The sequence below is a fragment of the Equus quagga genome, chromosome 18 (genome assembly GCF_021613505.1).
Source record: "Equus quagga isolate Etosha38 chromosome 18, UCLA_HA_Equagga_1.0, whole genome shotgun sequence".
NCBI classification, from domain to species: domain Eukaryota; kingdom Metazoa; phylum Chordata; class Mammalia; order Perissodactyla; family Equidae; genus Equus; species Equus quagga.
In genome coordinates, this window is record NC_060284.1 from 35,898,039 (window position 1) to 35,914,356 (window position 16,318).

General features: G+C 32.7%; 1 protein-coding gene across 1 annotated transcript in view; it reads right to left on the reverse strand.

Annotated features, from left to right (window-relative positions):
- The window catches only part of COL11A1 (collagen type XI alpha 1 chain), a 195,556-nt gene that overhangs the window by 79,316 nt on the left and 99,922 nt on the right, over window positions 1-16,318 (reverse strand). Inside the window, exons 30-36 of the mRNA XM_046645774.1 lie at window positions 15,312-15,419; window positions 12,572-12,625; window positions 8,048-8,101; window positions 7,881-7,925; window positions 7,687-7,740; window positions 7,524-7,568; window positions 4,053-4,106 (exon numbers count right to left, since the gene is read on the reverse strand). Coding sequence (XP_046501730.1) covers window positions 4,053-4,106; window positions 7,524-7,568; window positions 7,687-7,740; window positions 7,881-7,925; window positions 8,048-8,101; window positions 12,572-12,625; window positions 15,312-15,419 — 414 coding nt within the window. The remainder of the gene's footprint in view (window positions 1-4,052; window positions 4,107-7,523; window positions 7,569-7,686; window positions 7,741-7,880; window positions 7,926-8,047; window positions 8,102-12,571; window positions 12,626-15,311; window positions 15,420-16,318) is intronic.

Sequence of the window (16,318 nt, forward strand, 5' to 3'; positions counted from 1 at the left end):
TAGCACAGGTGCCAATCTTTTAAAAAAAAAAGTTAAATATCTCAATATATTTGTTGGTGTGAGAAGAATGGATTACACTTGTATTGCAAAATATTATATAACCCTTTAAAAACAGTAATCTCAGATCTAAATGACATCACCCTGGGATGAACGCAACGTAGTTTTCAATGGTTTTCCTAGATATCCTGAGGGAAGAGTGTTAATAGACTACACAAAGAATTCATGTCATCATCATTTTGCTTGACTTAAGTATGTATTCCTAATATTAGTAATTAATACTAATTAATTAAATAATTGTAATGGTTTCTCACTACTATCCAATAAAATAAGGTGGATTAATTAACAAATAATTTCATGGCATTAATTTAAAAATAATAATTATTTTTAATCAAAATAGGCTGCCTCTTTGATGTTGTTGGTGAAGGGCAGTGGCAACATATTCATCTAAGTGAGGATATGTATATACAGCAAGGCAATCTGTGAAAAGACACTTATAAAGAAATGTTAAGGATGTTTTCCCACTTCCCATTGGCACTGAGTTTTAACTTTTCTCTTCTATAAATAGAATGTAACAGTCATTTTCTCAATCTTAATCACCTCAAACTAAAATTTTTCTTAAATGGGGTAACAATATGCTGACATTGGCATGAGATTAACAGACTCTAAACATGAACATTCCAGGAACTCAACCCCAAAATCCATATGCGCATGTGTGTCTGTGTGAAAAAAAATATATCTATATATATATTTCCTGATTACAATGAAGATGAGCCAATTAATTTGCAGGAAGAGGACCTTGGTTTTACCCCTCCATCTGAATGTCTTTCTTCTATATCAAAGAGATGAGGGCATTTCTTTCCTAAACGTTATAAAACTGCATACCGGGGAAATGAAAGGAACTTTTATTTCATGCTCTAATGTTTCACTTGTCGAGAAACAGAGTCTAAAAATCATTTTGTTTAGCAGTGAAGGCAATGTTCCTTAACAATGTCGTGTCTCTCCAACTAGACTGCATGCTTCTCAGGTGTAGGTATTTATAATCTCTCTAATACTTATTAGAGACAAAATGCATGCATGATCAATGGTTCAAAACTTACTGGAAGATATGTGAGACAACAAACTAAAAAAGTCTCAGGAAAAAATGGGGCAAATAGCTTTCTTTGACAATAAAATTATATTAGATGAGGGAGACAATTCTTAATAATGTGTACAGCTGTAAATGGTATGATAATGTTGAGGTTATATATATCATTGGTTTTTATGTTGCTGAACAATGATCTATGGGCATGGCTTCAAAATATTTATGAAAAACGTTACATCTGGAATCATTTTTGGAACTGTGTTTTCACTTCTCTGTATGTGAAACTTTGCATTACTTAATATTACATTTGGAACAAAACTGAAATAGAGGGTAAATAATATTATATGCGGGTAGTATCAATATTATCTTATATTTAATACTAGCTTTTTGTATTAATCCTTTTATAATACTATAATACAGATAACAATCTTTTCTTGACATATTTTCAGTAATAGAGCAAAACTGTTAATGTCTAAAAATTATTGCAAAAAGAGATTGCTTCAATATTTAAAATTTAAATCAATATTTCAAAATAAATAATTCATTTTTTAAAGATGTGAGCTAAAGTCATATTTGAAAGTAATCAGTGAAATAAAGTTATTCAAACTCAATTAAAAATTGGAGAATACATTTACTTATAAATTTAAAAATATAATGTAATCAGATGTAAAATTTATTTGAAATTTTAACTTCTTAACTTAGAATTTTCTGAACTGTTCCTTTATGCAAGCCTATTGTTGGACTATAGTTGTTTAACTATAATTATTTGAAAATAGAAATTTTGGATATGTAATTTTTTAAATATTGGCATATATAAAAAGCCTCACATAACTTCCTTAAACAAGGTGCATTTTGTTGTGGTTTTGTCAAAAGATTCAATTCAAAATCAGTTTAAAATATTCAACCTAAAAATGTATATGAATGTGCCTCTAAATGAAACTATCCAGGATTTGAGTAAAACTGCTAGTAATGACTTACTGGGAATTAGTTACTTATATTAATACAATGAACAAACATTTGTTTCTCAAATCATTGACTGAAAATTTTAATTATTCTTAGTTTCCTGAAGAGTAGATCATACTCAAACTATGTGGCTTTACTTTTGGCTAAAATGTTTTTGAACTTTGCTACTCAAAGTATAGCCCAGGGACCAGCAGTATTGGCATCACCTGGACATTTGTCAGTAATGTCAAGTCTCAATACCAACCCAGGCCTACTGAATCAAAATCTACATTATTAACAAGACATCAACATGATTTGTATGCACATTAAAGTGTGGATAGCATTATCTAGACTGGACTAGAACAGTGGATCACAAACTTTAGCGTGCATCAGAACTACCTGGAGAGTTTGTTAAAACACAGACTGGGCCCCTCTCGTAGAGTTCTGATTAGGTGAGTGCAGTGGGGACAACACTTTGCATCTCTAACAAATCCCAAGCGCTGCTGATGCTCTGGTCCAGGGCGCACTTTGACAACAACTTCCTTAGATAATTGGGTGCTGAAAGTTTGTGTACCCCCCGACCCCTGGCAAAATTTGTATATTGAAGTCCTAACTCTTCTTTTTTGTTTTTTTTAATAATTTGTCCTCAGTGCATCACATCATGGGATTCATGATGTTGAAGTGTCTTTTTTTTCTTTTTTTTTTTAAGATTGGCACCTGGGCTAACAACTGTTGCCAGTCTTCTTTTTTTTTTTTTCCCTAAGGATTGGCACCTGGGCTAACAACTGCTGCCATTCCTTTTTTTTTTTTTTTTTCTAACTGCTTTATCTCCTCAAACCCCCCCGTACACAGTTGTATATCTTAGTTGCAGGTCCTTCTAGTTGTGGGATGTGGGACGCCACCTCAACGTGGCCTGACAAGCGGTGCCGGGTCCGCGACCAGGATCCAAACCCTGGGCCGCCGCAGCGGAGCGCGCGAACTTAACCACTTGGCCACGGAGCCGGCCCCTGAAATCCTAACTCTTAAAGGTGATAAATATTATTAGCAGGTGGGGGTCTTTGGGAGGTGCTTAACTCATGAAGGTGGAACCCTCCACGGAATGGGATTAGTGACTTACAAAAAAGGCTCCAGAGAGCCTCGTAGCCCATTCTGCCACGTGAGGATAGATTGAAAAGTCTGTGACCTGAAAGCGGGCCCTCACCTGACTCTGCTGGCATCCTTATCTAGGACTTCTAGCTTCCAGAACTGTGAGTAATAAATTACTGTTGTTTATAAGCTACCCAGTCTGTGGTTTTTGTTATAGCAGCCAGAATTGACAAGACAGTGGGTAAGTAGATTCTAGTTCTCATAAATAAACTGAAAAGGTTGCCAAAAAAAGAAAAGAAAAGAACTGAGCATTGAGCATGCCCTATATTCCCATGAATATGTAAGTATAAACATAAAGATTTGCAATTAACTTGGTGAACGTATTTGATGAAGATATTCAAAAGAGTGTTGTTCTAAATAAATTTTATAAAAGGGATATGATTCAGGAAGAATTATCATTACATTTTTTAACAAGAATGCCTTATAGAGAAAAAAATGGTAAATACAAATAAATTTTAACGTGATATAAGTAATACCAGAATGTTGGAGGGTGCTTAGGAAGTGATATTTTGATGTAGGATACACTGGATGATGACAGATAAGCAGGAAATTCTGATACACCAAATATTGACGATTCAGTAACAATTTTTAGTGCGATCAATAATATTCATTGTAGTAGAGGAGTAATTGACAGAATATTTACATTGTTCTAGTCTGATATACTTTGAAACAATATTTAACAAGACATATTTAAATTATATTCAGAAACACTCAATAAACTTCATCCATTACAAATATCTATATTCTTCATTATTAGTTGCAATCTTGCTTCTATAGGAATTTTTATCAATATTTATATCTAAAAATTATTTAAAATATAAGCTATGACTGTCAAAAATTGGACAACATTGTAAAATGAAGAAAGATAAACTAGGACACTTACAGGAGGGCCTTTTGGTCCAGGGAATCCAACTGGACCCTGAGGTCCTTGAGGGCCCTAAAAATAGAAAGCAGTGGGGAAATTTAAGAATATACCTTAAAAGACAGATCTTTATACTTTGCAGTTTATTTCTAGAGATAAACACTATACAGTATATAGCTTCTTCACCATAATGACAGAACTATGCCAATACAATAAGATAAACTGTGCTGATCTAAAAGCAAAACGGATGATTTTTCACACTATTCCTCACTCAAAACCACACATCACATCAATGATCTTAACTCAAGAACACTGTCAATACTTAGAATTTGTATTAAAAGTGAATACAACATAAAGGTATCAAGAAGTTCCACAGGTTCTTTACTCTTAATATTGCCTGGAAACATCCATAGAAGGAGGATATTTCAATGTCATAGTCCCCAAAAAGACAAATTATTTTAAAAATTGATTCCATGTATGTTCTGGCTCTAGTCCTACAAAACTAAAAGGAAAAACAAGTGACTATCTCAAAAAGACCACAGAGGATGCCTTTAACTAATCTCTATATTTAAAATATATTTATTTTTGAAGACGTCAATATCTCATTTTACTCATGTATAAACTTCTTTTGTAGATAAGATGAAAAGAACTTTACTGTATAATGATTCTCATTAACATTCAATTGAAATATACATTTATAATATCATTCTTGACTTGATGCTTAATTAACTATATTATTCAACATTCATATTTACATAGCTTTAAAATGCATAAAATAGACCCTATTACAGTGACTATATTGATGGCAGCAAAAGGCTTGGTAAAAAAATCCTTTATATGCCTGGAACATAACAATTATATTTCTAAAAGGAACATATATAAAATGGAAGATAATATAAATAAAAATTTTTTAAGTAATACAGCTGGGGGGAATCTATTTATATTTAAACAAAAAATAAAGTTTACTAATGTTAGTCTTTAATAGAATTTATACTTTTCAACTTATCAATTTAGTCTTCCCAAGGGAAATTTCATTGCCATTCTTAAGCCAATGCTAGTTCAGAAATCAGCAAAAATTATTGCTATTACTAACATCTCATTGTAAAATCAAAAAGAAACTTCAAAGTTAGATATGTCATTAAGAAAACAGGTATCGCATGCAATTATGAAAACAATGAGCAAAACTTTTGGAACTTATATACATTTTGGTTCTCAAAGTATGAAACTGTCATTCTTAAATATCTATCATAGTAACAAGAAAGTTACAAACAAAAATTTGTTTTAAATATAAAATTTTAAAAATAGCATTTCTTTAGGTTATGTAGCAAGCTCTATTTTCCTAATTTCTTAAAATGTAATTTCTTTGCTTCTACTTTTTTTGCTGCTTTTCAAATAAAATTTGATTTCTTTAAGAAGGAAAAATTTTCAAAAATTATTTGTCCAGAGAAAATAAAGAAAAAGTGGGTCTGTCTTTATAAAATTCCACAAAAAAGTGTTGACATGTTCTCTTTGTACTAATCAAAATAGTTTCCAAGTGACCTAGAAAACAAATAAAGACTCAGTATAAAGATAGTGTTGGGACCAAATTAGGGTTGCCAGATAAAATACTGTCTAGTGAAATTTGAATTTTAGGTAAATAAGGAATAATTTTAAAATGTCCCAAATACTGCAGGGACATATTTATGCCACAAATTATTCACTGTTGCTGTAAAATTCAAATTTAATTGGGTGTTTTAGTTCTTCTGTTTGTTTTTATTTTGTACTGTTTTTGCTAAATCAGGTAATCTGAGACCCAACAAAAAGCTGTATTAACAAAGTCTTTAATAATAGGCATCCATGATCTGCAAATCATGAGTATGAGGAATCATATTTAACTTGTAGAAGATCCTAATGGGTATTTGTTTGAAATGTGCAAAATTGGTACTTTCGTTTCTTATCCAATGGTACTACAAAATTCTCTCCCTGAACTTCCCAAGTCTTATACTTTGAAGAAAATATTTTTGTGATGCCACCTCTACCATTCTTCAACCGTCTGCCCAAGACATAACTAAATAGTTTGAGATACTTAAAATTCTTTGCAGGAAATGAGGATCGACTAGGGAGAAAATGTTTCATCAACTACACGGAACACATTTACTGTGTTCTGTATATTTAAAACGCGTGTAAGTGTTTATTGCAAATGGTTTCCACTTACTTAAATTTATTTTTCAAATTAACTTTTACTTTGAATCTTAAAATATACTTTTTTTAGTCTCTAAGTGTTTTTACAGTTACAAGTAATGATGCTGTTGGGTCCCACTGTTTGTTTCAGAATAAAATTGCAAAGATATATGGTTGATCAGGAAATTTTGGAATGCATAAGGAAAATATATAAGGAGAGAATAGTTTGCACTTTAAAGACAAAACTGCCTGTTGTGTTATAGTTTTGTTAAATGGTTCTACTGTATTTAATGATTCTGTCAATTTAATTAATTTAACTGTATATTCTTCTTAAGATGACTTTGACCATAAAATATTTCAAATGTATTATTTATGAACTCAAAATGTACGGGATGGACTTAATTTGAGAAAAGTTCATTAAGAGTGAGAAATATTTAGTAGAAAGTTTAATTCAATTAAATCTGAAACAAAGCTTTGAAATAACTTTGTTTATTCTTATCTACTGACATTTCTGTCACAAATAGAAACTATTCCAAAAAAAATTACTTTTTCTCAATTTTAAGTTGTAGGTCATAGGGCGCTTCTGTCTTTCTCTTTGTGAAACATCTATTCTAAATTTCAAATAATAATATACAAAAATATATTAATACGACTGCATAATACTGAAAATTATTATAGAAGATAAAATTTGAATCTAATTTCTTTGACAGTAATACAGATTTAATGTTTAAAATCCTTGCGAGAGGATAGCTTTCCAAAAACCTGGCAACAGCAATGCTATATTTTGCCAAAAGAAAAAAAAACAGCAAATAAAGGGCATGCTTACTCATGTGTATTTAGCTTTATTTTATATCAATTGAAAATCAATTTACTAAATAGTTTTTTATTTACTGGAACAGATGTTTTATCTTGATTTGAACGTATATTGATTGTGATTTAACGGTTCCTGGTCGCTTGCATTTACCAGCATAACGCTGCCGCCAGCTCCACGAACAAAATGAGGGTCAGTATGAAAAACAAGAGTGGAGGAGAGGGCATAGGTGTTATATGGATATTTAAAAGAAAAAAGTCATTTTGGCTTGATTTTAAGAGTGACTTCATAGGCCAATTACACACATTATTGCTCTCACTTCTATAACAAAATTAGCAGCACGTAAATGATTAAGCTTTTTTTTTAGAGGAATAAAAGAAAGAATAGGAATTTTAAACTCTGAAGAGATTTTGTGGATGACTATGTACATGTATTTGCAGATACATGTACCTTTTCCCAGAAATTTAAACATTTGCAAAATATAATATTTATTTCATATTATATGACTGTATCATACTTACTCTTTCACCAGGAGGGCCAGGAGGGCCATCACCGCCTGAAGTGCCCTAGCAACAACATAAAAAAAACAAAAAAGAAAAATCAGTTCTGATTCCTTCTCATAGCATCCATCCACTGGAAGAGGAACTTACAGCGAAGCCTGAATGAAACAGGTGGCACTAATACCTTTGGACCAGGTTTCCCAGTGGGACCTCTTGCACCTCTTGAACCTCGAGGACCCTGCATATGAAAGCAAAAGACAAAACTGATCTAGGGCCAAGCAAACCCAAAGACACAGCACTGATTTTTATTGCTGAGAAAAATTATCCTGAAAAATTAAATCCAAAATGAAAATCATTATTTTAAACCAAGGCACCCACCGTTGGACCACGCTGACCCCGAGGGCCTGGTTTGCCAGCTACGCCCTGCCAAAGACAGTTCAAACAGTTTCACTATGCAGCATTTCACAGTAAATTGTGAGTCTAGTGCTGAGAAACAGGTACTTATGCAGAACATTTATATCACACAATATACTTATATATCATACCCGTGCACCTTTCTCTCCATTGGCACCTGGAAACCCAGGAAATCCAGTGGAACCCTACAAAAATTAAAATAATAAACAATGAGCATGGTAATTAACATTTTTAGCCACAAGCTGTAAGTGATTATAACACAGTGACTCAAAAGTATCATTTTAAAATACCATACAACCTCCATTCATACATTTGAAAATGAACTTACAGTGACATGTGAAATCCTGGAAGCATTGAAAGCATGAATTGATAAAACATATTTTAGTTTCTAACTTTAAGTAAAATAATTAATCAAATATCATTTCTCAGAAAATAGCAATTAAAGAGCATTGTATATAAAAGAATTTTTTTGACTTATAATTCTACATACTTGATTCAACTCTGAAGAAAAATCATAATTTTCACAGGCATGAAAAATCAAATATTAAAATAGGAATTGTATAAAATGTTTTTCCTGAGTGAACATTACTGTATTTGTATACCTATCACTTTTCAGATGAATATTTTTATATCTTTAGAGCTCAATAAATCACAAAGACTAAAAATCTTCCTCTGTCTTTTCTGTTTGACTTTTGAATGTGGTTAGATCCAGCTGAGAGTCTAATTCAGACAGTCTGGCATTAAAATCCTGTTTTTGAAATTCCAAAGACAAATTCAAGGCTTCTGCTTGTCATTCATTCAGGAAAGTAATTTGGGGACGTTACTTGTCCTCTTTGAGCGTATTTTTTTCTTCTGCAAAATGAAGCAATCACATCGTATAGGTACTTGGAGATTTGTGGGAGGTTGGAATAAAGGAAGGCAAGGCATAAAAGTGATAATGATAGATAACAACAAATAATGAGTGTTTAAATACGTAATAAGCAGAGTAAAAGCATTATGTAATTTTGTCCACAAATGGCCACATTTTACAGATGGAATACAATATAGTCTTCAATAACCAAATCCCCCTATTTCACCTTGGGCATATCTCCAGATTTTCATCTGCTCAGAGATGCCTTTGAACATGACTTTGATTGGTTTGCTTCATCACTATATATCATGAAATCCTTGCTTTTCGATCTGCTAACTGTGAGACCCTGGGAGGGGAAGGAGGACTTCCAAATACTCACTTTTCCCATTTAGACCATTGTATGGATTAAATGCAGTGAAGTGTAAAGTGTCTAGCAATGAGTAGTAGACATTCAAATTTTACACACTTCTCCATGATTTAAGGGAGATATAACAAAGCCTTCATTGACTCACCTACATCCTTGGTTTTTTATCCAGTCATTTGAAATGAAATACACCTAAAGTAATCTATCTCGAAGTGATAAATGGCTCCTCTGTAACAGAATGTTCGGGAGTGATTGCCAAAAATATGGACTGACAAGTTGCACTGCAGACCTACGAAACAGACTTTCTGGCATAAGGGTCCAGTAATCTGCATTTTTAAAAATTTCTTCAGGTGATACATACAGGATGGATGCTATGAATTTATATTTCCTGTACAGGAAAATTGTATGTGAAAATTTACGGCAGATGATGGGCAAAATAATAACCAAGAATATGAACTGCTGAGCTTCTTTTTAAGACCCGTTTCCAAATATATTCTAATTCATGCCTATAGGGATAACTATGTGATCAACATACAGAGGATTGTTAGGACAATAACGGGAAAAAGAAAACTCTGCAAATTACATTTTTTGAAGGGCTTTCAAAGCCTTTTCTCTTTCTCTACAGAGAATCAGAGAGTTATATCTGGTAGAATACTCTGTGACTACTCTAAGAATTTGACAACTGAGTATAATCCAATGTGGAAATAATTTATTTCCATCAAATTTTATTTGGAAACAAATGTTCATTTCTGTCCTGGGTAAAATAGCTAACTAACCACATTTATAGAGATTCCATTCAAACAAACAGCTCTTATGCATCAATTTTATTTTTAATAAGTTAATTTTCTTACATTGTTTCTGCTCTAAGAAATTTATGGAAAGAGACAAAAATGTCCAATCTACCAACTAAACAGTTTGTAATATATGGACACATTCTTCTTTTCTCGTATAAAGAATTATCACCAAAATATACAATTTCCATGAAAAGGCATTATCTGCTTTTTCAATGGAAAAAAGAAAACAACAAACAAAAAGTCAAAACTCAAATGGTATTGGTGCAATTGGTTCAGTCAATAAGTGTAAAACTTTCCAAATTATTTTAAATGCTGTTTAAATATGAAAGAATCCTACCTTAACATAGATTTTACTTTTTGAAATAGCTATCATTTTTATAGTACATATGGCAGTGCATCTTTTAAATACTCATTATAGTTTATATTGCTGGTAAGACATTGGATAAATTATAATGTCTAATTATACTTCTTAAACTGCTTGAAAGCGATAATCAGCTGAATTTCATTTTTAGTACAATGAAGACAAATTTATTCAAAATTCATTGGCTTCCACATAGGAAAAAATGTGAAGCTATCTTTGATCTTTGATACGCCCATCCGTTTTTGTTTTAGAAATGAGAAACCTAAAAGGTTTTTGATCACAGAAAAAAGTTGTTATCAAGAAAAGTAACATAAAAAAGTAAGACCGAAATTTCAGGCATCTAGGTTAAAGAGTAAAGAAAAATGTTTGATTCTTCTAGGAAGAAACATTTCTCTCTAGTCATTTTGCTGCATTTTGTTAATAAAAAGAACTCAAAGAATATTGAACATAAAATTGACTTAGGAAAGACAGAAAAAGATGAAAATGTCAAATAAACTCATAAAAGAAACTGTGCTCATTCAAGTAATATGACAGCTTTCTGTTTTTAATTCAAAACACCACCACAATTGCAATTCAACTTAGTAATTAGATGAAGAATTCGTGAGTTAATCTAAGGATAGCTTAAGGTTGTGAATTATGCAGCGAATGTCTTTTTTTACTCATAATACACGTGAACATGCTTGACATTTGAAATGAAGGTAACTAGGAGACATGGCAGTGTACTACAGACAATATTTGAAAGATAAAAATTACTAATCAGTGTTCTAAATGTAGTCAGAAACATTTAAATAATGCTTGTATTATTTTTAAATCATAGATGACATGAATCTTATTTTAGAAGCACTCAAAGAATTATGTTTACTTCCTACTGCACAAGGAAATAAGGATTTTTTAGAAACTCAATGATAAATTATAAGACAAAACCTCATGCCAAGCCTAAAATCGCATCATCACATAAGGATGAGTGAACACAAGCATATGTGGTTCACATTTGTCAGAGGAAACAACATTTTTCTTTCCCGTTGATCATCTGTGAAATTTAATATATGTTTGGGATTAGTATATAACCAGGATTTATCCCCATCTACTGTACCTCTCAAGCTTGAATGGGTTAAACAGGGATAGATCGATGATAGATAGATAGATAGATAGATAGATAGATAGATAGATAGATAGATATTTTCATGAGTACATAATTAAAAGAATGGTATAACCACTTTAATATTAATAGTCAAGCTGCTTGTTTTTATCATCATTAATTCATTTAACCACTTTAATGTAACTAGTCAATGCATCAAGTGCAGCCTTAACAAAGATTTATGATTAACTTGAGGAAAATTAGTACAACAGGTGAACATGTATTTTCATACTTAAAACATGTATATTTCAAATGGTCATAAATAGAAATTGAGTGGTGTAATGGGTTGAATGGTGGCCCCCCAAAAGACATATAAAACATCCAAATCTCTGGAACCCACGAAAGTTACCTGATTTGGAAAAAGAGGTCTTCGTAGATGTAATTAAGTTAAGGATCTTGAAATGAGATCATCCTGGATTATCCAGGTTATCCCTAAATCCAGTGACAAGAGACAGAAGAAAAGACACAGACACACAGAAAAAAAGGCCATGTGAAGAAGCAGGCAGAGACTGCAGTTACGCAAACACAGGCCAAGGAACGCCTGGGTCTACCAGAAGTTGGAAGAGGCCAGGACGGATTCTCCTCTAGAGCTTTGGGAGTGAGTGTGACACTGCTGACACCTTGATTTTAGATTTCTAGCCTCTAGAACTGTAAGAGAGTAAATTTCTATTGTTTTAAGCCACCAAGTTCATGGAGATTGGTAACAGTAGCCCTAGAAAACAAATACTGTGGAAATGAGGGAAAATAAAGAGGGTGAAAGATGTATTCTAAATTATTATTATTTTTAAAACATCAAGTTGTAATTCAAACCCTTGAGGTACTGGAAATGAAATCAAAGGCTATTATCCATCACCTGTCATCCACTTTCAACTTGTAGATAAACTGGTATGCTGCCCTGGAATGGTCCTTGTTCCAACTACAAGGAAGCAGCTGACTACACCTTAGTTTCATGATCCCGTCTCCTAAATACCCTGATCCATAATTACCTAGGCTGTCTGAGCTCCCTGCACTCCAGGAGTCTATACACCCCAAGACTTTCTCTTGTGAAATTATATTTTAAGGATTCATCATCTCTATGTTACAAACTGAAAGGTAAAGTGTTTCTGCAAAATGTTGACAAACTATAAAAATCAAGCTGCTTGTTTTACCTTTGGACCTTGTCTTCCTGGATATCCTGGTAATCCTGGAACACCAAGTTTCCCCTAAAGTTAAAAAGAATAGTAACAAAAAATTCTAAGTTGAATTAAGTTTAAATGATGATTTTAGTCACTGTTCCAGAAGTTAGAATCACATATCTGCACACTCAAAAGGAAGATTAGCAAGTTTTTATCATACTGTACTTTCATAATACTACTTCATTGAAATAGAGGGAAAAATGTTGCTTTGGACATAGCTCTAATGCTGTAAAATTCATTAACTTAAGCTTTATTGTCTAAATGACAGTACCTTCTCTGGGGACATAGAACCCTGAGCTAAAGAGATTTCTTAAGCATAACCAAAGAAAGTACCTAAGCCTTTTTTTTTTTAACGTTAAATACTATTTAAAGTTAGTTGATATAGCTGAATCTTTTTTGATAAAATTACTTCATTTCTCACTGTAAACATAAAGCAAGCAATCCTGAGTTATTTAACTTTTTCTCACTAAGTAAAATTTAAATAACTATATTAAGATTGACCTAATTTTTGAGCAAAGTTTCTTCTTTTACTCAAATATCTGGATAAATCTGGCTAATAAGCACACCAAATGTTGAGAGCTATAGCCAAATAATGATGATTTTTCTGGAGTGTTACCTCCTAAAGGTGGGTACTTGAATGTGTACCTATTTTGTTCCAGTGTGATGAGATTACTTCTCAGTCTGAAAGTACTGAAACAAATGGTAAATTATAGGGAAGTCCAAAGATGCGTAACAAATGTTAAGAGTTTTAAAACACAAAATCAGCCTCTGTGAACAAAGCATTAATTAAAAAATCTAGGTAGATAGAAAATTAAATTTAATTAATTAATAAATAACGTGGAATTTTACTGTGACACCTTTTCCTTAAGATCTTATGTAAACACACTTCATATATAAAATATTAGTTATCAAAGTCTTAAACATTAGCAAGTACATATTATCATTATTTCCCATGTACATTTAAACAAAAGAAGAATAAAACAAAAACAAGTTCAAATGACTATATACAATGTTAAAAGAGGAGTAGTCTTTCATGAATAAAAACAAATATTTTACTGGATGAAGCAAGAAAGAAATTAGGAATATAGTTGATGACCTTGTTATTATAGATTGAATTAAAGAGATGTCTGATTCAAGATCAAGACTGCATAGGTAAGGAGTCTTCAGATGGAAAATATGCAAACAAGCCCTAAGAAGTAGACTTACGATGATGTCCCCTTGGATACACTATCATAGCTTGTTTTATGCCTCTGATTTCAAGGTTAATGAAATTCTCTGATTATGATCACAGAGCTTTTGTGTTCTATGTTAGTTACTACATTAGAGTATATACTCTTATTTATTTTAGAGTCATTTTAAAATAAATCCACACAGAAAATTTGTTTGTATTTTCAGTATGGCGATAGATAACTTCAATAAAAGGGAAAATACTAACGAATTGTTAAAGTTGAAGAATTGTGGGGTAGTTTTAAGTCCTGATGCCTCAGAATAGTTCGTGGGACCATTTACATAGTATAGAGTGGAGGTGAGAAGAGAGGAAATTTCCAAAATAGCCTTAACCTTTGCCAAATGAGCACTTTAAGTGGAAGGGTTGTAGGGCCGGGTAAGTCCTTGTTTTCTCCCCTCTTTTCATTGTGTTGCCTAAACGTGATGACATTTTTCATCAGTTCACAAATGGCAACTGGGAGTGCGAAACAGTAGAACCGCTCCATCACATGATTCATAATGACATGAGGAAATGTTTTTTTATTTGTCCGGTCATAATCCCTGTGTAATCCGTGTATAATATATTTCCCCTCCGGGACAGCATGGTAAGGGGGGCTTACAATTTTCTTAAATAGTATGGAATTTCCATATTTTATAGAATAACGGCATGCTCAATATAGAAAATTTGGAGAATAGATATACATATAAAAAGAAAGGAAATCATCTGAATTATATCAACAAGAGATAATTATTATTTATATTTTCCTTGAGTGTTCATATGGGATAATACTTGTCATACACATTTCTAGTTTCTTCTTAATTTAACCTCATAGCACATTATAAGATATTTACCATATCACTAAATACTCTATGAAGGCATAATTTTAATATTACCTAATATTACACCTAAATGTAAATGTAATGGTTGCAAATATTTTTACATACTACATATAGCCCAGTGGCTCTTAAACCAATGAATATTAGAGCTATTTGGGGATGTTTTAAAACATAGTGATGCCTAGGTTGACTCCAGATTAAAATTAAAATCTCTTGAAGTTGGGCCTGAACATCAATATTTATAAAAACACTCGCCCTGTGAAAATACACGTTTATGTGGAAAAAACAGAAATGCACATTTTGGTTTAAGGGGCAAAGATGATTCTACTTGTTCCAAAATAGTAAGTAGACATCTTTCATTGATTCTTTCACCCTTCATTAATCACATCCAAATTCTCAATGTGGAAGAGCTTTAAGAGCTCTTTAGGAGTGTGAGCTCTTGAGGAGTGTCTGATCCTACATGGTGAAAAAGAGCAGAGGGGACTAGAAAATAAGAAAGAGTGAAAAAGGATAAACGTATCCATCTCAGGATACTTCTAAGTAGTATATGGTTATGCTTGAAATTTAATAGAATCCTCCAGATTTCCGATATGGATGATTAAAAATATTTTAAAGTGACCATGAAGCAACATCTGCAAGAAGTTGTGTGAATTTAAAGTTGTTCACTGACCTTCTCTCCTGCTTGACCAGAAGGACCAGGGTCTCCAGTTGGACCTGCTCGACCTTTGGGGCCTTCGGGGCCGTCTTCTCCTCTGGGACCTACTTGACCAACTTCTCCCTGAAGCACAGAGTAACAACATTCTTGTGACTTTAAATCTATTGGAGATTGAACGGCAGAGATTATAGTCTATCAAAAAGTCATATTCTTCAACTCTTGGTTTGTTTACTCATGTTTTATTTGTGACAAAGGGGCTTGAAAGTGTTTGACTTCTTCAATCTTTCCATTAATAAATAAACAACTGAATATAGTCTGACATTTGAAAACCCACAGAAACCAAATGCTATCATGTATCATATTAAATTAATTTTAATGCATCTGTGTTGCAGAGAGAAAGAGGAAAAAAAATAAAAATCAAGATTTGATAGTGTAGGATGGCAGAATACGCCACTCTGAAATATGCCACTGAATATGCTGAATATGCTGAAGGCCATTGAGAAGAAGCAGATGCAAGAAAAGTTCTCTGAGCTTCCCTACTTGCCTAAAAGTAAGGAGATAAACTTGCAAAGGTGTCCTTCTTCCTCTTTCTACCAGAAACAACAAAAGTTAATCACTAGAGACAACTAGATCCTTATCAGTCCAGAGTCAGAACCAGGCAGCAGAGGAATCTAGACAACAAACTTTACTAACTAGCCTTTATCTACCATTGGGTTCCCATATATTTGCCTTCCCACAATTTGCAGCCCTAGAAACTCAAAGTCCTTGTCCTTTTTCTCGTTACTTCTGCAAAAATGTATTGTTCCTTCCCTAAAACACTATTTAAGACCAAGTTCTAACCATCCCTTTGAGTTACTCATCACTGAGTGCTCCCATGCATAAACGTGATGCACAAGCTAGCAAACTTCTGTTTGCTTTTCTCTTGTTAGTCTGTCTTTTGCCAGTCTAACTTTATGGGGCCCCAGCCTGAAGACCTAGCAGAGTCGTAGGAAAAAGAATTTTTCCTCTCTGACAATAGCAAG